Here is a 22,197-nt window from a genome sequence, read left to right as displayed (position 1 = left end):
TACTAATATTACAATTATCAATATTACAATTATGCTTACAATTACCATTATTATAAATATTACAATTACAATTTGATGTTACAATAGAACCAGATATTAAGTTAAGTAAATACAAAGAGATTAAATTCTTACCTACTGACAGATTCCTCTTGTCGATGCTCCCAGAAACCTGATGTGCATACAGGCAAGAGGCCTACCAGCAGTTAATTTATAGGTGAGGTATTAAATTCTGTTGGCCAATGGAATTGTGCCAGGATTTTTATCCTTGATCCGGGGTTCTTGTGCAGTTGACTCCTGAGGTGACCTTTGCTCTCCTACTCTTGCCATCAGGGTTGGTTTGCAGGCTGGTTCTGCTGGTCTGGAAGGGGTTGTATGTGGATTACTCCTCCAGACAAGTGTTCTATTTTCTTTTACTTGTTTCTCATTTCTTCTATTTTATTTTTAAAAAGATGAAAATATTGTGGGTTGAACTTGACTCCCTGTTTTCTATTGATGGCTGAGGCTCCAAATATTTTTATGAGAAAAGCTTATTTGAATTTCCTTCTGTTGTATTGCCTATCTGTAGAAAGGATCCTTGTGATTTCACAAATCACAGACAGATTGCAATACTGAACAGAGCTAACCAAATTGGGTAAATTATAGTCTGGTTATCACTGTGGTAGAGCAAAGCAGTGGAGACTCGTACTGGCTGCAGTATTGCCTGGGTCAACAAGGTCCCCACTGTGTTTGTCATGGAATTGGGACAGTGCAAAATATATTACTGAAACAACAGGGTAACCAATGTTAGAAGCTTAAATATCAAAGTGGAATTAGCAGAACTAGATCAGTATATCAGAATAGCAGTATCCCAGAAACCATTGGAGCAAGAGATGATGAATTTGAAGAAGGTGAAAGTAAGAGGCAGTTATATTGAATTTTCCAGTTATTGTTGTTGTTATTTAGTTTTTAGGAGCATTAGCAACTAAGGCCATATTGCTCCGGGGACATGCGGTGGACATTCCCTGACCTTTCCGCATCCTCCGTATTTGGTGGTCATGGGCTCGAACCCTGGTCTAATCAAGAAGCGTGTGCTACACACTGCTGCTCCTGCCTACCTGGCTATGGAGGTGCCGAATTTTCCAGTAAAATTCCCTATTGTATTTAGCTTAAGATAAAAAAAAAAAACAGTTATGAATAGAAAAACATATGTGAATAGAAAGAGCAGAACAGGCATCCAGAAGAAATGATACAATGACCTTATATAAAACATAGGACTTATACAAAGTAAAGAAGGAAAAACAAAGGGAAAAATGGTAGGAATATTTTAAAACCTACTAAATGTTGAAGAAAGTAGATTAAGTCATATAGGCAATGTGGCATGCAGTTAACTATAAAAGGAGTCAAAATATATAAACAGGAATCTTTATGCAATGAGAAAGTTTTGAAATGATTAAGAAATTAAAAACTGGAAAGGCCTCAGAATTGAATGAAATATCAACTGAAATATTAAAAGAAGAGCAGAAGATTCTACTACTGCATGTTACTCATTTAATAAATAAAATTTGGGAAGAGGAATAAATACCAAAAGATTGGAATAAATGAATAATAATAAAATTATATAAAAACAGAGACTAGACCTATGTGATAACTGGACAGGAATTATGCTCCTATTAGTATTGAGCAAAATATTATGTATGCTAATATGAAAATATGAAGTTCTCTGGGCAGTGCAGATGGGCTTCCAGGACAGCATGTGGGGGGTTTTGTCTGTGATATACAGGAATTTTTCTAGTGTGGATAAGGAGGTGATTATTCCATTAAGGCAATGATCAAGCCACACGTTGAGTACTAAATACAGATCTGAAGGCCTCATTTTAGGAAGGATTTCCTAAAATGGATTTCCTTAAAAGGATTTCTACGTAGGGCCACTAGTGCAATTGCAGTGTTTGGAGACTAGGCACCTGCAAGCCAATCTGATTGAAGTGTTTTTAAGGATTTGAATGGATTGAGCAAGCTCAGTGCTGATGGGATTCTTCCTCTTCAGCAGACTATAGATGTGCAGAAGTTTGCCTTTAGCCAACAGGTGGTTGATTGCTGGAACAAACTTCCATCTGATGTGGAAGTGAATAGCCTGAATAAATTCAAGGATGAACTAGGCAAACTGTTGGAGGGGATGGATTGGTGAAATGGGAAGGTTTTTTTTGTTGTTGTTGTTGTTTTTTTTTTTTTTTTTTTCCCACTGATGCTGTATAAGCTTTCTTTCTTTCTTACATCATTTTCCACTACTAATACTAAGTATAACTGTGATATACAGTTATACTAATAGGAGCATAATTCCTTTTCTTTTATTTAGAAATAAATATAAGAAAAGGAACAGCAACAAGAATTTTTAGCAATTTACAAAATATGGAAGACAAAGCAAATACACCTACAAACAAAAGTAAAATTATCTAATACATTTAAAACAACACTTAACTATGCAGCAAAAACATGGCCCATGCACAAAACAAGAGAGGATAGATTAAATCAGTATGAGAATAGAAGTTTAAGGAAAGTAATGGCAGTACACTGGAAAGAAAAAATAACAAGCAGGGAAATAGGACAGATAGCAGGACAGTAATAGGTCTTAAATTTATAACATAAAAGATCAAAATGACTAGGACACATCTTAAGAAGATGGGGACAGTAACATAAAAGTAGCAGTGAACTGGAGACCTGATGGCAAGAAAAAAAAGTATCAATGATAATCTGGCAGAGAATGATTGAGAGAGAGAGAGAGAGAGAGAGAGAGAGAGAGAGAGAGAGAGAGAGAGAGAGAGAGAGAGATAAAAGCAATCAGGGGAAGAGCTAGAAGAGCTAGCAATGGATTAACAGAGGTAGAAGCTTGTTGAAGCTCTAGGTGATAGTTGTCACAATGGGGATAAATAAGTAATTGTCTCTAGCCTTACCACAGTGATGAATTAATGTAAAACAAAAGTAAAAAGAAATGAGCACTCATTTTCTTAAACTTGTATTGTTTTCTACGATATAATCTTATGGTCTGATATGCTGCCTTAAAATACATTACAGATGTTTGCCAATTGTTTAAAATCAAAGACTTCTTGTCCTTTTAAATTAATAATGAGTACATGCATAACAATCTGAAATTTATTGGCATAACTTTATAAAATTTTCAAAACATTTGTAGAAATGTTTTGAGATACATTTTAGGTGAAACTAACTCACAAGAATTTGAAGGGTACCATTAAAAAATTATCAAGCTTTAATAGGTTTTAATTTTACTACTCATAGGTAAAACTTGAATAGCAGCTTTGTTTTCTTCTCATTCCACGCAAAGTGTTTATTCAGAGTTTGTTTTCCATATTTTTGCTGGTGCATTGACATGAGAATACTACCTTAGTACTTTATTTTTAAACATCTCTAACTTTTATGATTGTTGTTAGTGTTTCTGAAATATTACAAAGTGCTACACAAAAATTAATTGTTCATATATATATATATGAATTATTGTTTTACAATACTTCATACATAATAACATAATGAAGTATGCATATCATAAAACTTTTTTTACAATTAAATTAAAATGAATTACTTTCTTACCTTATTTCAATATTTTTTATTTTAAATAATAAAGTTTCTGAAGGGTGCTGTTATATACACAGTTATCACTACTTTGAATAAATGCACTGCATTGTACCATATTAAAATTTGAAAACTTAATAACTTAAATGCATGCAAAATATTTCAGAGTGCTATGGCTCCCTTATCATTTTCTATCATACACTGCCTGACCACTTTATTAAGACCATTGAGATGTGATATTTTGGCTATGTGCAACAATCTTTGCAAAAATATGTATATTTAACAGGTCACATGGCATGTAACATATGCAAGAAAGTGATATATAAGCTGTGTGACCTGGCTAGCACCAAATCAATTCACCAGCGATGAAAAATAGATAGGATCAAGGAGACTCTCAGAGAGATGTGCTTTTTTTTTGGTGTATGTTCAACAGATGTTATAGCAGAGAGGATGGCTGCACTTATCAAATATTCAAAGAATACTGTCATTTGAGTCTTTAACAAACTGGAATAATGCCTGGAAAACATCTGTGAAGCAACTGTGGATAAAAATGTAAGGTGATGGAACAAATTATTTGACTTCTGGAGCAGGTTATCAATTGTAATCGTCACCAAATGTAGAATAATTAACTCTGTTTAATGCAAGAACTTCACAAGTCACCATACAAATAATCCTACAACAAGTGTACTATGGGAGTAGGACATCTTCATGGGAGCCACTAATCTCAGACACCAACTAGAAGATACAGCCGCTCTGGTGTCAGGAATGTGAAGGATGGTTGCGAGTTGGGTAGGGGCAAATGTAGTCCAGTAAATCCTGGTTTCCATTATTCAACACCAGTGGAAGAGCACAGATATGGTGGAAACCACATGGCACTTGAGCCATCCTTATTGTGTACTGACAGTATAGGCTGCGGAAAGAGGTGTAAAAGCATGAGACGTTATTGTGGCATGCTCTTGGCCCCTTATCCCACTGGAGGGCAATGTTAACTCCAGATTATATCTAAATGTAATTGCAGATAAGATACACTCAGTAATGTTGCATGTAAACTTTCATGTCATGTTGTGTCATAGTGGGGATGACCTTACTGCTATTAGCTTGTTGTCCTAATGAAGTAGCCAGGAAATGTATAAATAATTTTACTTACATTTTGCCAGTTCAACATTTAAAAAGAAAATGAATAGAGATGTTTCATATATAGTCTTAAAGGTCAAATCTAGATTTTCTTTGTTTTCTGGGCTGTAGTTTTTAATTTTTAAGTTTAAGTTTATAAATTTTAGTATGGTTCACTACAGTAAGGTTTTCTGGCATTGCCAGATATGACTACCTCTTCCCTGATTTTTAGAATATATGGTGCACCTCCCCAGAAAAATGAGTTGCAATCAAGAACTATAGTTCATCACATATTAAGACTACTTTTTCCAGGTCAATATTCTACACATCACATAATGAGCTTACTCTGAATGGTCAACAATAACATATTTGCTTACTACTACCATGGCTAAATTAGCATGAACCAATGTCACTAGCATAGCTAGAGTGTAGGAAATGGGGTTTCAAATCATAGAACAAATTTTTCCTTCGGAACTAATTGCTCTAGTACTACACTGGTTTCAAACACACTTATTTTAAAACTAACAAGGAAATTAACCTTTAAGAGATGACTTCACTAAAAGATTAACCTTTTTTTTTAACTTATTCATCTTTTAAATAAATGATAGATTAACCTTTTTGTGATGTATGAAAGTGGTGCAGTCCTGGTGTAACTTGTTGTGAAGGCCCAGTGTGTTCTACTGTCAGCATTAACCCTGCAGTGGCCCTCTGAGTGCCATCTTGAAAATAACATGCCTGTATTAACTGTTACTTGGAAAAAATCTGTGATTTTCTGTTCTTCCTAAATAGATAGTATGAATCAGAGCTGTAATACTCAATATTTACTTAATATGGTTTTTAATTTTTTTTTTTTTTAATCATTTTCCCAGAGTTATAACGTGAGTAGTCTGAGCAGGGATGGTGTCCCCATGTTCTACTTTTAATATTGATGGAAATATTGATATTGATACTTGAAATATTGATGGAAATCATCAATAGTTTTAATGGGAATGAATTATATATATATTTGAAAGATTCATTTGATGATTCTTTATTATTTTGGAATAATAAATATTAAAATATGTAAAGCAGTATTCACTTAGGATAGAGTTTTCAATGTATATAATGTTCAAATTTTGTCTCGTGCCAAATTTGAAAATGGAAGTGAATAATAGTATCTAGTATATACAGTGAAACTTCCCTTTAACGGACAGCCATGGGGAACGAAAATGTGTCCGTTAGAGAGAAGTGTTCGCTAACAAGAAGTCTCAGGGAGAAAAAAAAAAAAAGAAAGAAAAATTGTTAAACGTTTAATGTAAAATTAAATTAAAATATATACAGATTTTGCACAATATTTTTTGTAAATAATATACATACAATTGTGCTATGCATATTATGACTTTATCTTATGAAAAATACATACAGTAATCACTTATTTTCTTCTGCATCTTCTTCCTGCTGATAATTTTGTTTTCAACATTTGTTTGGAGTGAAGAAACCATCGAAAGTCCTTCAGTAAGATACTTCAGCGGCGAAAAACATTTTTAAACGATTGATTTGTATGAGCGCTTCTTCTATTTTCATCGGTGGTTCGTCGTTAATATGTTCTTGGACATAATGACCTCCTTCCATTTCTTCATCCTCGTGAGGAACTTCTTGAAAAATATCGATGATAATGTCGTTAATATCTATAGCACCATCTTCTGTAGTGAGGTTCGAGTCTATATCTTTGTAGCGGGTCACTTGTAGCGGAAGTGTCGTACATTATCAATAGATGTTGAAGTTCTTGTTCTTCTTGGTGCTCCACATTGCTGTTCGCAACTTCAATTTTTGTGTTTGAGAAGCCAGACTTTACAAAACAGTTCACAACAGTTTGTTTTCTAATTGCGTTTACTGAAGAGGAAATCCATTGAATCGCATGTAGGATGCTGATTTTCTTTGCAAGGTCACTCGCACATGTTACATTGTTCATGTTTGCAATGAGACATCTTAAAACATGTTTTCTGTAGTGAAGTTTAAAATTTTTTATTATCCCTTGATCCAAGGGCTAACACTCTGCAGATGTGTTTGGTGGCAGAAAAACGATTTGAATGTTGGACAATTCAATGTGCGAGTGAGATGCAGCATTATCCATGAAAAGAATAATTTTTCTGTTTTGACGAATCATGTTTTGGTTAAAGTGACTTATCCATTCGCTCATGATATCTCGTGTCATCCACACTTTTTTTATTAGACTTCCAATCAACATTCAAGATTCAACTTTATGGCCTTGAGACAATGAGGATTTTGTGGTTTTCCTATAACAAGAGGTTGTTCAAAGTCTCCCAGCATATTTGTACACAATAGTACAGTCAAGCGTTCCTTAGAAATTTTTCCGCCCTGGCACTTTTCGTTTTTTAGACTCATTGTTTTTTCAGGAAGAACTTTAAAAAACAACCCTGTTTCGTCACAGTTGTAAATATCCTTAGCTTCAAAATCACGACATAAATCTTCCAATTTGACGGTCCACTCTGTTACAACCCCAGTATCAACAGATCCACCTTCACCACTTACGGTTTTCCAAGAAATTTTATGCCGAGTTTTGAACTTATCTAGCCATCCCACAGAAGCTTTGAACTCATTTACTCCCATAGATTTCGCAACCTCCAAAGCTTTTTCCCTAATAATAGGCCCATTAATGGGAATTTTTTTAGCACGTTCGCGACAAACCACTCATACGTAACATTGTCAATTTGAAGTCCAACAGTTTTCGGGAATGATTTTTGAACCTGATCATTTCTGTGTTGCCAAAATTGTTTGAGCAGTTCATTTTTTTTCTTTAGGATGTCGCTTACCTGCGTCTTCCCGATTTTGAATTTTGCAGCGAGAGTGCGAACACTATTTTTTTGCCGATCATACGCATTAATGAGTTTGACTTTATCTTTTAAAGTTAAATGTTTACGAGAAGACATTGTGCACTTCACTCGACACTGAACAAAACTGAAAACTGAAACTGAAAAGACAAAAGGCCGACCATATTCCCCCCCCCCCTTGCACACACCGAATTCATCAGAAGTTTTACACGTGCCTTAAAATTCTTGAAAAAGGGTTTAGAACCACGACGTAAACCTTGATAAAATTGAGGCGATTGAGGCAATACGTGGAAGAAAAGTTCCTAGAAAAAGGGCCGTAAGCTCGCCCGCTGTCCATTATGGGGAGATCAAATTAAGTGTTAATCTAAACGAAACAGTGCAGATTGCCTGTCCGCATCCGTTACAGAGAATGTCCGCTAGACAGAAGCTGCAAACATGTTAAAACCAATAGAGGTGAGTTGGGAAATTTGAAAATGTCCATTGCAGAGAGATGTCCGTTAACGAGAGGTGTCCGTTAGGAGACGTTTCACTGTATATATATATATATATACATATATATATACATACAGGTGACCCCCGCTTAACGCTGATAATCTGTTCTGGAAAAATAGAGTGCTAAGTGAGCGCCGCATTCCCATAAGGTAATATATGTATTTGTGAGTTGCGGTCGGTGCCATAGAATATTTCCTAAACAATAATAAACAGCAGTGAAAAGATGCACAAATGTCAGTCAAAATATTTAATATTCAAATATTTGTACATATAAAATATTCTGCATTACATACATATATAATTATGTGGTACTACTTACGTGTCAAAATTAAACTTAAAATTCCAATTAAAATCATGAATTTAATTGATCTAAATTGATTTAATTTAATTGATAAATTTAATCATGAAAAATGCGTCGATTTTGGGTTGAACTTTGGCCCTCTTCCAAATAAACTAAAAGGGGTATTATTTTTAAATTCTCCGCAGCGTGACCATTACCACCCAACAATAAAGTCAACCGATCCTTCGCCGCTTTGGAACCTGGCATGTTTTTTACTTCTTTCAATATGAAACTTCTTTTAGGCATTTGTTTCCACAAAAGTCCTGCTTCATCTATGTTAAAAACTTGTTGAGAAGTATAACACATAATACCCCTCTTCAATAATTTTAACAAGTTCTTTTTTGAAAGTTTCGGCTCCTTGATCTGCACTTGCGGCTTCTCCCTGGAAATTGAAATCTATTCAACCAGCTCTTATTAGTTTTAAATGGTTCCACATTTTTTTTTTTTTTTTTTTTAGGTGCGTTTTCTTCAGATCATTATATTGGCTAATCTCTCTCTGTCTCTTTTATAATATTTAACTTAACTGAATTCTGCATTGGATATTAACTTCAATAAAATTAGTTAAAGTCTTTCCATTTCAATCCTAATAGCCGGCCTAGCCCTAGTTGCTTGCAGTGGAACAGCTATCTTTTCCACTGCTAAAATTAATTCTTTATTTTTTTATAATTGTTCTTACAGTTAAACTTGCAAGTCCTAAATTATGTCATATATCCGCTTGTCTTTGACCGGAATCGATTCGCTTCAAAATGTCTAATTTAATTTTCAAATTCAGTCTTTTTCTTACATTTATAGTCTTCGTACTGTGCCCAGATGTTGCTTTTTCATTCTTATCTACCATTATTAACTCTTCGAAAATGTAACTGGCGTTGGTTGCATTAATTAAGATACAATGTTCAAGTAAACTGTCCGTTATGCACGATGTCTAACACTGTACTGAGTGATGACTAGACTTCGGATAAATGCATATAACGCAAATATTACAAGCAATATACTTGATCATTTTTTAAAATGTTGATCACACGCATGCTAATTTAATTGTACTGCAATTAAATTAGCGTGCAAGAAAATTTCACTGAGCGTGGGAAAATTTTTGAAGTCGGCATGGAAAACGTTTTAATGCTGTTTTGTTATTCATTTTCAAGCTATCGACTCCATCAAATGAAACGATTTCGTTAAATGTGCCAAAAATGCAATCTGAAAAGAGCGTTATAGTGATCTGTGACAGCGTTATAGTCAGATATGGGTTATGATATATGAACAGTGTTATAGCGAATCAGCGTACAGCGAACCGCTTTATAACGGGGGCCTTCTGTATACAGGTTGTTTCAAAAATATTCGTACAAAAGTTTAGGGGAGGTAGGTAACATCTAAAGGAATGTGAATCGCATAGGAACCCATAACCAGAAACGTCATGGGAAAGTAGTAGCAGAGGCACAAGAAGCAGAAATGACACAAGACAGTAATTAGTGGCAAACATAATATTAACAATTTATTTAACATAATATTAACATTAATTAAAATTAATTAAATTAAGCTAGCTACCTCATGTGTCAAATGTTGGAAACTAGTTAAGAGAAATAGTAAATTAAATTAAATTGCAAATGTAAAAAGGGGGTAGGTAGTAAACACATGAAGAAATGCATCCCAGGATAGAAAGGAATAACAAGCTTGCAAAGTAGCGGTAAATAGTCGCTAAACTTTGTATAGGCAAGAAAAGTGTTTTAAAGTAGAAAAGGAGCATTACGAATATTGCGTTCGATAAACTAATAAAGAAATAAAAATATAGGGGGGAGGGGTTGGAAAGCATAAAGAATACTGAAGAAAACAAAAAAAGATAGTGCTAGGGCAGTTCCCCAGAGCATTTTCCCAGAATTATAACTCTGCAAAAAAAAAAATAATAATAATAATAAAAATTAAAACCATATTAAAAAATATTAATACCATTAATTAATAATATTTTATACTGTTGCAGTCCAACACTGGATTCTCTGTCGAGAATAAAATAACATTTGTCTTCTCCATTGGCCAAGCATTGCTTATTGGAGTAGTGCAATATCATGGTAACTCGTTGTGAAGGCATTCACCATATGAAATATATCAAAACGGATGCCATTTCGCCTACTTGGGTAACTTACTACGAACTAAAATTATGCTTGGCACTAACTTGTTCGATTACCAAAACGTTTATATTGTTTTATATTTTTTTTAATATTAAAATTAAGAATTTCTATATATGTATATATTAAGTGCAATAGCATCATTAATGCACAGCCATTTCTGAATAAACAGAATATTTGTAAGGCGACATTGTTTTAAGTTATATCTCATATTGAATACCTTCACAACGAGTTGCCATGATATTGCACTACTTCGAATAAGTAACGCTTCACCTAAGGAGAAGACTAATGTTACTTATTTTCAGATAGGTACCACCACCCAGATGGCACCGTTTCAGGGCTATTTGGCCCTTCTTCTTAAAAACATATTAAGTGGGAAAACGTCATTATAATAATACACTGTGTATTCTTTATTACCAACTTTATTTGCAAAAAAACCTTTTACCAGGGAAACTTCTTATGTGAGAATTTCTTATCCAGGTTCTATTGTATTGCAATCCATTGAGAAATGATTACTCCAAGCAAAATACAAAAAGCCAACAACTTTTCCAGAAATTAAAAAAGAAAATCTCTCCCTGTCAATGATAGTGCTACCATGTTTTTGTAACACTGTTAAGACCACTGCATTAACTATGCTGTTTGAATCTTGCTGGCTGCAAAAACATGAGGGCACAGGACTTTCCTCCTGTCTTCATATAATATAATATTTTCTCTATTTTTATAATCTGCATATTTTATGATTTTTTATAATCTAATTAATATTAACTTTAATTAAAGTTATTAATGTTATTAGATGGCTATAATTTTTTATTTAATAATAACTTTTTATTTAATTCTGAATATTGAAAATAAACGTGAATTTCATATTTATTTTTTATATTCTTTATGTTAAGCCAATTTATTCCCAAATTTGAAGGCTGGGAAAATGATGACCCTAGTGTATAATCTATTTACTACAGTTTATTATTATTATTGTTATTTTATTTATTTATTTTTTTTAATTATTAGAATTGCACACTGAGTGATCACTGAATTATGACCACCCCTATGAAAACTGAATGTGACCCATTGACCACGTGAGGTACAAGAGTGTGGAGTTAGTCGACCTACATAGCATAGATAAGATGTCAGTGGTTCAGTAAGTAGTAAAATTCCGAGCATAATGGGTAAAAGGAAGGATTTATCAGACTTCGATAATGGAAAAATTGTGGGTGCTCGGCGAGCTGGTGCCTCGATTTCCAAAATGGCTGAACTGGTGTGGTGTTCGTGAGCCACCGTAGTTAAAGTATGCCAGGACTGGCATGAAAATGGTCAAACAACGACCTGACAGCAAAACTACAAAGGTCAGCAAAAGGTTGATGTTAGATGTAAACACCAAATCCGACAACTCGTACAGGTGCAGCACTGTTGAAGAGTCGACTACCCAATACAACGTGGGCCAACCTGGAACAATATCTGGCATGACCATGCGTCGAACGCTTGCACATATGGGCTATACCAGCAGACGACCCCTACGGCATCCTCTCCTAACCAAGGTTCATCGGCATAAGAGACTCGACTGGTGCAAAGAGTATGCAAGTTGGACATGTGAAGACTGGATGAAGGTGTGCTGCTCAGATGAGTCATGTTATTTACTCCACACCATGGATGGTCATGTATGGATTTGTTTGGCATCAACAACATGAAGCTCTTGATCCATCATGCATGGTATCAAAAGTGCAGGCCGGTGGAGGAAGTTGTATGGTGTGGGGCATGTTTCACTGGCAGGAACTTGGACTCCTGGTGCATGTGGAACAACGTATCAGTGGTCTCCGCTATCGTCAACTGCTTGCTGACTGTGTACACCCCACTATGTTACACTTTTTCCCGAATGGCGATGGTGTCTTCCAAAATGACAATGAGCTGAGCCATCAGGCACTTGTTGTGCAGGAATGGTTTGAGGAACACAGTTCTGACTTCCAGTATATCGATTGGTCTCCGAACTTCCCCCCGATATCAATCCCATAGAGCACTTGTGGTACACTATGGAAAGGCAAAGCAGGCATCTGGATACACCAATCACCTCCATACCTGCATTGCTGACTGCATTACACACAGCTTGGTTGGCCATACCTCCTGAATGCTTCCGACATCTTGTTGAATGAATGCCACATTGGATACCTGCTCTACTCAGGGCAAAAGGAGAACCTAGAATAGGAGAAGTTTTAGGTAGGTGGTCATAATGCATAATTCAGTGATCACTCAGTATATTTCCTGCTCTTGTATTTGATAATACTTTTTTCTGTTTGAGTAAGGCTTTTATCAGTTTTATTTTTTATTTTATTTATTTATTATTTTATTTATTTATTTATTATTTTGTATATTTATTTATGTATTGTTTGTTAAATTATTTTTTAACCCTATTTTTATCATAATTCTTAAAGATTTTGTTGCTTTTTTGCATAACATCATCTGTCCAGTCTTGGCATTCCTTTTTGATATGAGTGCACACTATGTATTGTCATTATTATTAACATATTATGCAGGCTATTTATTCTGTAGTTATGGAGAACCTGTTAATATATTTAAACAGTTTATACATATATTTATAGGGCACAAATAATGTATCTGGGAATTAGAAATCTTATTTTGGCATTATGGTGCTTAAATCCAAAGGTAAGAGACGCTTTTTAGTACAAATTCAGCTCTACAGAAATGTGTTAAAAAATAAACATAAATATTGTAGTTAAAATCGTCAAAAATAACAAAATTAGTAAATCATGTAAAAATTCTTTAAATAAACAATTCCCTTCTTCAATATAAAGGTGTGTAATATTCATCTGTTATATTGCAGAGTATTTCATTTAAAATGCATGAGTTCTATCTCACTTTATCTTTAGCTTTAGTCTGTTCATTGTAATTTTTATTTTTATTTTTTTTATTATATTTTGTGCTGAAATTTTTGAATTTGTTGTTAAAATTTGACTAAGTTCCTTGATTTAATGATATTGAAATTAAAATTAATTAATTGGCTGCTTTTTTCTCAATGAGAAAAGTTGTTCCTGTCTTCAATTTAGTCTAAAAGCATCTTTTTTTTTTTTTTTTTTTTTTTCAATGGACACATGCTTGCTCGCTCTCTCACACACACACACATACACCAGTTGATTTATACATGCCATCACGTATTACAAACTTTCCATTATTCTCGATTGTTTATTCTAATTATTTCATAAAATAAGAATTTTTCCTGTTTTTATCATCAAATGTCAAATAAAAATTAATTTATTTCCTAAATGTAGCAAAGAAAATGCACATTAAATTTTTGATAACTTAAACTTAAGATATTTGGAATATTAAAAAAAAATGATAGCTAAAGAAAAGCTTATTTTATATTATTTCTTAAAAGAAAAAGAATCAACCTTCCATTTAATGGAGTTTTATAATTATTGTTTAAGAAAACATTTTTCAAAATCACGTCTAATTTAATATTGTATATCAGATGTGACCAAACCATTGCTCGCAAGCCGCATGCAGCTCTTTCATACTTTCAGTGCAGCTTCCAACAAAATATCAGTCAATTTTAAATGTATTCAAATATAAAACAAATTAATAAGCCAATGAAATTGCATAAATCCTGAGGCTTATACTGTCACGCTTTGCCTGAAATTATAAACAAGATATTGCTAATTTTCTGCCTCATTTTCATTATATGCTGTAGGGTGTTTGAATTTTTAATAGAGACACCAGGGTAAAAAATTACTTTGGAAAGCGCTGTGAGTTACTTCTAAGTGAACAGGATGGCTTTCATATGAAAACAAATGAGAAAAACTGAGATATATGGTGAAATCAACAAATTAATTAGATTTTAATGCATTATCATTTCAATAATTATGATACAAATTCATTCCCATCATCAGAATGATTGAATGTAGTTTCATCTGATATAAAGGATTTGATTTCTTTATCCATCATCTCTGAATCATTACTGATATGGAGATCATTAGTGATTGATCTATGTTTACAGGTGTTGGCAGCTATGTTAATATCTGTGGACATATTTGAAATTCCTCCTCGCAGACTATCACTTATCATGGAAAGGAGGTTTGAGTATCTGAGTTATTCTGAGTGGTATCCTGGTAGGAGCCCTTGGTGAGACAAAGTCTAGCCCACCATTTAAATGTATATCCAGCAACCCACCCTTTAGTTTTAAAATCAAAATGCCATAGCACACTAAAGGAATAGAAACCAGACTGACAGTAAGGAATCAACTAGGAACAGATTAGAGAAAATCTGCAAGAAGAAGAAGGAGAAGAAAAGAATAAAAAAAGTTAAAAGTTGGTATATGAAATATAAGATTGATTAATGGGAAAGAAGAAGAAATAGTAGGAGAATTAAGAAATAGAAAAAAATTAAAATTTGTATACTAAGAAGAAAGGAAAAGGTATAATGAATATGGAACTTATATATTGATATATAGTGAAATGTTAATCATCAAAACAAAACATAGAACCATATAATCTAGAATGAGAAAGAATATTGCATGTCAAATTAAACTGGGGGACCCATTAAATGTAATATGTGTGTATGACCCACAAAAGGATAGATGAGAATGAATTAATAATAATGACAAGTGGTTTAAATGCCCAAATAGGAAATAAAATGATACCAGGAATTTGTCAGAGACTTAACAAACAGACAGTGAAGCAAAATTAGGAAATCAGTAATTGATTATATATTTGTATAATAATAAATTTATATATATTTGTATTATATTTGTATAATAATAATTGATTAATAACATAGTAAATCAGTAATTGATTATATAATTACTAATAACTAGTATAAAACTGAAAATAGTTTGGAAAACTGCTAGATTGGGGGAGATTCACAGACTAAAAGATTAACAGTAGCCACAGGTAGAGGAAAAGTTGATTATTGCCCTGCTTCTATTGAAATGAACAGCAGCCTAGAGAACAATTTGCTGGGGACTTCAAGAGCTGCTGGGAGTCATCATGGAACAAGTAAATACATGGGCTGTGTTAGGGTAACTAAGAGTAAGAACAAGTGCATGTATACTTGCGTATACACTAATGCTAGAAGTATAGTAAACAAAATTGATGAATTTGAAGTGCTGACCAAGACATCAAAAACAGATATTGTTGGGATATCAGAGACATTGTGTCACACAGACATAAGCAGTGCAGAATTGGAATTTAGGGAGCACAATGTGTACAGAAAGGATAGACAGGACAGAAAGGGAGGAGGGGTTATGCTGTTAGTTAAGAAACACATAAAATCTAAGTGCATCCAGTTGACACGGGTGGACAGTGCAATGTTGAGTCTGTTTGGTGTGACATAAACACGGGGAAAGGAAAATGAGAGTAGGAGTATGTTATAGGACCAATGACTCTGATGAGTACAATGAATAGTTGTGCAGAGAAAGAGAATGGGCCAGTAAATCAGAATGTCTTATAGTGGGGGATATTAACTTTCCAAATATTGACAGGAACTTGTGGGTTGGTTACTAGCACGCTAGCAAGACTCCTGTGGATTTATTGGAAGATTGTTTTCTAGAGTAACATGTTCAAGGGGCAACCAGAGGAAGTAATAACCTTGATCTGATTATCAGCAGTGATTATTCATGCATTAAGAAATTGCAAATAAAGGAACCACTAGGTAACAGTGATCACAGTGTACTGATGTGGTATTTACTTAAAGATGTAACTACCATCGAGGGTAAAGGGAAGGGATTTTGTTTTCGTAAAGGTGACTACAATGGTCTCAGACAGTTTTTAAATTCTGTACAGTGGGATCAACTATGATGTTACCAACGGTGAATTCTAAGTGGGAAGCCTTCGGGGACTTAACCTTGGAGGCTACTAGGCTTTTCGTACCAACTAAGAAATACTGTTCAGGCTTCGGGTCTAAATGGATGTCTGATGAATTAATGAGGCTTATGGCAGAGAAGAAACATACATGGAATGCATATAAATTATCAGGCAACACAGAAGCCTATGGCAGATATAAGCTAGTCTGTAATCAAGTCACAAAGGAGGTTAGACAGGCGAAAGCAGATTACGAGATAAATCTTTGGCAAAGGATGCAAAGAAAAACAGCAGTTCTTCACTTATGTAAACTCTAGAAGGAAAGGGATGAATCAGATTGAACCACTTAACATAGATGATTCGGCTATTGAGGATCCTGCTCAAGCACCTGATAAACTGAATAAGTATTTTGCATCTACATTCACACATGAGGAATTATTCAAGGAGGGGAATGCCAGAAATTCATTAAACTCTAACAGGGAGATAAGTGATTTTGTAATAACTGAGAGCAAAGTGGAGGAGAAACTGTTGAAGTTAAACATAAAAAAGGCACCTGGGGCAGATGGAATCTATCCAGTTATCCATGGAATCTATCCAAGGAAGCAGCAAGTGAAGTAAGCAAACCCTTAGCCATAATTATGAGAACATCCTTCGAGTCAGGGTAGATCCCCATGAACTGATGTGCAAATATATCCCCAATTCACAAAGGGGGGTTCAAAGGGTGACAGAAATAATTATAGACCTTTTGGTTTAACTTCTGTTACGGGGAAAATAATATAGTCACTGGTTAAAGAGGCGAAAAAGGATCACGTAGACAAGACAGCAATAATAGCTCAGACACAGCATGGGTTTGTTAAGGTGAAGTCTTGTCTGACCAATTTGATTGGATACTACAATGTGGAATCCTGGATGCAAAAAATAATTTTGATATCATACTTGGATTTCAGGAAATCTTTTGAAACATGGACGACTGCTGTGCAAATTAGTGTTACAGCATTAAGGGCAAGTTACTGCAATGGATAAAGGGATGGTTGAGTGGGAGACAGCAGAGAGTGGTAATAAATGGACACTGCTCTACATGGACTAATGTTATTAGTGGAGAGTCCCCCAGGGTTTGGTGCTGGGCCCATTGTTGTTTTCGGTATTTAGCCGACCGGGCTAGCCAGGTGGGTAAAGTGCCTGCCTGGCAACCCAAAGGTCGCGGGTTCGAATCCCGCCTCGGGCTTGGATCAAAGTACTGCAAAAACCTTGGGAGGTGCTTATGGCCGCAGAAGCCGATGTGCCAACAACTACCAAAAAAAAAAAAAGTTTTCGGTATTTATCAGTGATATCAGTAAAGGCATATTAGGCTTAATGTCCAAGTTTGCAGATGATACAAAGGTTGGCAGGGTTGTTAATTACAGTAAAGACAGTATGCTACTGCAACAGGATCTAGAAAAGTTAGGTAGATTGGCTGAGAAGTGGCAACTGAAGTTTAATATTGACAAATGCAATGCAAAGTACTGCATATGGGTAGCAGTAACCCAAGAGAAACGTACCAACTGTGTGGTACTACACTCAGGGAGGTTCAGAATGAAAAAGACCTGGGGGTAATTGTACAATCAGATATGAAGTTCTCTGAGCGGTGCAGATGGGCTGCCAGAGCAGGTCATGGAGTTTTGTGAATTATATATAGGAATTTTGCTAGCAGAGACAAGGAGGTGATTATCCCTTTGTATAAGGCAATGGTCAGGCCACACCTTGAGTACTGTATACAGGTCTGGAGGCCACATATTAGGTAGCACATAGAGTTGTTAGAACGAGGACAGAGAAGGGCAACAAGATTGGTGAGAGGAACAAAATGGTATGCTTGTGAAGAAAGCTTAAGCTCTGCAAGTTGCAGCAGCTGGAGTCTAGGCACCTGCGAGGTGATCTGATCAAGGTGTATAATGCCTTGAATGGTTTGAGCAGGCTCAATGCTGATGGGATACTTCTGCTTGTGCAGACTAAGGACCTGAGGGGACATAGATTAAAATTGAGGAAAGACAGTTGTAGAATAGATATGCAGAAGATTGCTGGAACAAATTTCCATCTGTTGTCGTGGAAGTTGGTAGAATAGATATGCAGAAGATTGCTGGAACAAATTTCCATCTGTTGTCGTGGAAGTTGATAGCCTAAATAAATTTAAGGCTGGACTAGACAAACATTTGGAGTAACCGGATGGGTGAAATGGGTTGGTTTTTCTTTCTTTCTTTTTTTTTTTTTTTGGCTGATGCTGTATAAGCTTGCTTTCTTGCACAATATGTCTCAACTAATGCTAATGCTAAAATATAAAGGATATAAAAACAATGCTGACAGATTTTTGAAGTGATCATTAGTTAGTGGAACATTTAGATTAAAAGAAAACAAAAATAAAGAAACAAAATTCAAGTTAAATTATTGTATGACAAGGATTATAAGAGTATTATTAATATTATAGGAAATCAGTCAATAGAAGCAATATGGAAAAGAATTAATTTGTATAACTACCATAAAATTATTCTTCTTCAAGAGGAGTGTTTCCATTTACAATGGGTTTCCTCAGCCTACAAGTTATTTCTTGTTAGGAATTTTTTCCCGCCATAAAGTGCGGTTCAAGGTGTCTTGGTCGGTTAAGCTTCGGGCTGTCATGCACTCCCGTACTCCATCCATCCATGTCCTCCTAGGTCTTCCTCTTCTCCTTCTTCCAGGAGGTATCCATTCCAGGATAGCCTTTGGATATCTGTTTTTTTGCATCCGTTTTACATGTCCATACCATGTTCGACGCTTTTCTTTGATGGTGTCAATAATAGTCTTTTTCACTTCCGTTTTTTCCCTTATTTCTTCATTCTGTTTTCTGTCTCTTCTAGAAGTTCCTGCTGAGTGTCTCTAAAAATCCATTTCTGTGGAGAGCAATTTGTTTTCCCCCTCACCTATTCAATGTCCTGGTTTCCGTTCCATACAATAGAAGACTTTGTACAATCGTTTGAAATATAAGTTTCTTTGTTTTATTTAGGATATTTTTGCTCCACAGAACAGAGTTTAACATGCCGATTAGCCTTTCTGTCGTCTGTAATACTCTTATTGATCTCTGCTTGGGATGATTCATCACTTTGTAAGACTGATCCCAAATATTTGAATTTATCGACTTGTTTGATTTTAAAACCTGCAATATTTAGAACGTGTCCTGGCCCTGAAGACAACATTTCAGTCTTGCTAAAATTGATTTTTAGACCCCATTGTTTATATTCCTCAAACAATTGACGACATGTATACTTTGCAGCTTCTAAGTCTTGTGCTATCACCACCTGATCATCTGCAAAAAGTAAATTGTGAATACAGGTGACCCCCGCTTAACGCTGATCATTCGTTCCGGAAAAACAGAGCGCTAAGTGAATCCGCGCTAAGCGAGCGCCGCTTTCCCATAAGGTAACATATGTATTTGTGAGCTGCGGTCGGTGCCATAGGATATTTCCTAATCAATAATAAACGGTAATGAAAAGATGCACAAATGTCGGTCAAAATATTTAATATTCAAATATTTGCACATATAAAATATTCTGCATTACATACGTATAATTATGTGGTAACTACTTGCGTATCAAAAGTAAACTTAAAATTCCAATTAAAATCATGAATTTAATTGATTTAATTTAATGGATGAATTTAATCATGAAAAATGTGTGGATTTTGAGTTGAACTTTGGCTCTCTTCCAAATAAACTAAAAGGGGTATTAATTTTAAATGGCCCGCAGCGTTACCACCCAACAATAACGTCAACTGATCCTTCGCCGCTTTGAAACTTGGCATGTTTTTTCTTCTTTCAATATGAAACTTCTTTTAGGCATTCGTTTCCACAAAAGTCCTGCTTCATCTATGTTAAAAACTTGTTGAGAAGTATAACACATAATACCCCTCTTCAATAATTTTAACAAGTTCTTTTTTGAAAGTTTCGGCTCCTTGATCTGCATTCTAAATCTATTCTACCAGCCCTTATCAGTTTTAAATGGTTCCACATTTTTTTTTAGGCGAGTTTTCTTCAGATCGATCTCGATCTGTCTCTCTCTCTCTCTCTCAATATTTAACTTAACTGAATTCTGCATTGGACATTATCTTCAATAAAATTAAAGTCTTTCCATTTCAATCCTAATAGCCGGCCTAGTCCTAGTTGCTTGCAGTGGAACAGCTACCTTTCCCGCTGCAAAAATTAATTCTTTATTTTTTTATAATTGTTCTTACAGTTAAAGTTGGAAGTCCTAAATTATGGCACACATCCGCTTGTCGTTGACCGGAATCAATTCGCTTCAAAATGTTTAATTTAATTTTCAAATTTAGTCTTTTTCTTACATTTATAGTTTTCGTACTGCGCCCAGACGTTGCTGCTTTTTCATTCCTGTCGGTTTTAACCCCGGGGGCTCACACCTAGTGAGTATGGGCTTGGCAAACCCAGGGTCCTGAGCTGGATATCATCATTCTTCTCTTTCTTGGTGATTCCTTTCTACTTCTCTCTCTCTCTCTCTCTCAGGGGGTAACTTGGGAATTTTTTTTTTGGCTGGTGCAGCATAAGCCTCAGGCTTCCTTGTACCATATGGCCATTAATAATAATAATAATAATAATAATCTAATTTTCAAATTCAGCCTTTTTCTTACATTTATAGTCTTCGTACTGTGCTCAGACGTTGTTGATTTTTCATTCTTCGAAAATGTAACTGCGTTGGTTGCATTAATTATGATACAATGTTCGAGTAAACTGTCCGTTTCGCACGTTGTCTAATACGGTACTGAGTGATGACTAGACTTTGGATAAATGCATATAACGCAAATATTACAAGCAATATACTTCGTCATTTTTTAAAATGTTGATCTAGGAACTACGTAACAAGCCACTGTACTGAAATTAAATTAGCGTGCGAGAAAATTTCACTGAGCGTGGGAAAATTTCTCAAGTCGGCGTGGGAAACGTTTTAATGCTGTTTTGCTATTCATTTTCAAGCTATCGACTCCATCAAATGAAACGATTTCGTTAAATATGTCAAAAATGTAATCTGTAAAAGAGCGTTATAGTGATCTGTGACAGCGTTATAGTCAGACACGGGTTATAATATAATAACAGCGTTATAGCGAATCAGCGTATAGCGAACCACGTTATAACGGGGGCCTGCTGTATAGGTGTTCTTATTAATCGGCAATCCCATTTTATTACATTTTTTTGACCAGGATCTTAGGCAGATGTCGATATAAATTTTGAAAAGTGTTGGTGATATGCAACAACCTTGTAATAAGCTTTAGAAGTGTGGAATTCAGGTGACAAAGATGATTCCACTTTAATTCTGCATCTATTATTCCTGTAAATTGCCTTAATAATGTTAATCAGTTGTCCATCAATATTTGCCTCTTTTAGTGCTTCCCATAAGAGTTTTCTTGGAACACTGTCATATGCCTTTTCAAGGTCAATAAAAATCATAAAGATTTTTTTTCCCTTTTGATTGGCATTTTTCAAGGATCTGTCGTACTGTTGAGATATGATCTATACATGACCTCCCAGCTGAAAAACCACTTTGTTCTTCTGATACCTCGATTCGGGCTTCTAAATGGGTGCTGATCCATTTTCAAAGGATCTTTAACAGCGGGTTCAGGACGCATATTCCTCTGTAATTTGAACAGCTTTTCCGATCGCCCTTCTTATAAATTGATGTAATATATCCTGTTATCATTTCTTTCGGTATTTCTTCTCCTCTCAGTATACTATTTAACAGTTTTTGTATCAGAACAGCTACTCCTCTTCTTCCATATTTCAGAAGTTCCATGTAAACTCCTCCAGGTCCAGGTAATTTGCCATTCCTTCCTTCCTTTAGCAGGAGTTCCACTTCCCTAACAGAAACTTTTAAGCCCGAGTCTTCTACACCAAAATCCTCCATCGTCTTGAACTCTTCTTGGTCTTC

General features: G+C 35.0%; 1 protein-coding gene across 3 annotated transcripts in view; it reads left to right on the top strand.

Annotated features, from left to right (window-relative positions):
• LOC150075326 (lysine-specific histone demethylase 2-like) overlaps nucleotides 1–22,197 on the top strand; it is a 362,688-nt gene that overhangs the window by 132,734 nt on the left and 207,757 nt on the right. For all 3 annotated transcript variants that reach the window (XM_090389224.1, XM_090389225.1, XM_090389223.1), the window contains exon 10: nucleotides 13,046–13,109. In XM_090389224.1, coding sequence (XP_090245350.1) covers nucleotides 13,046–13,109 — 64 coding nt within the window. The remainder of the gene's footprint in view (nucleotides 1–13,045; nucleotides 13,110–22,197) is intronic.

Source organism: Mastigoproctus giganteus, chromosome 14, assembly GCF_048544385.1.
Source record: "Mastigoproctus giganteus isolate SK-2022 chromosome 14, ASM4854438v1, whole genome shotgun sequence".
NCBI lineage: Eukaryota > Metazoa > Arthropoda > Arachnida > Uropygi > Thelyphonidae > Mastigoproctus > Mastigoproctus giganteus.
This window is presented reverse-complemented; position numbering and strand designations above follow the sequence as displayed.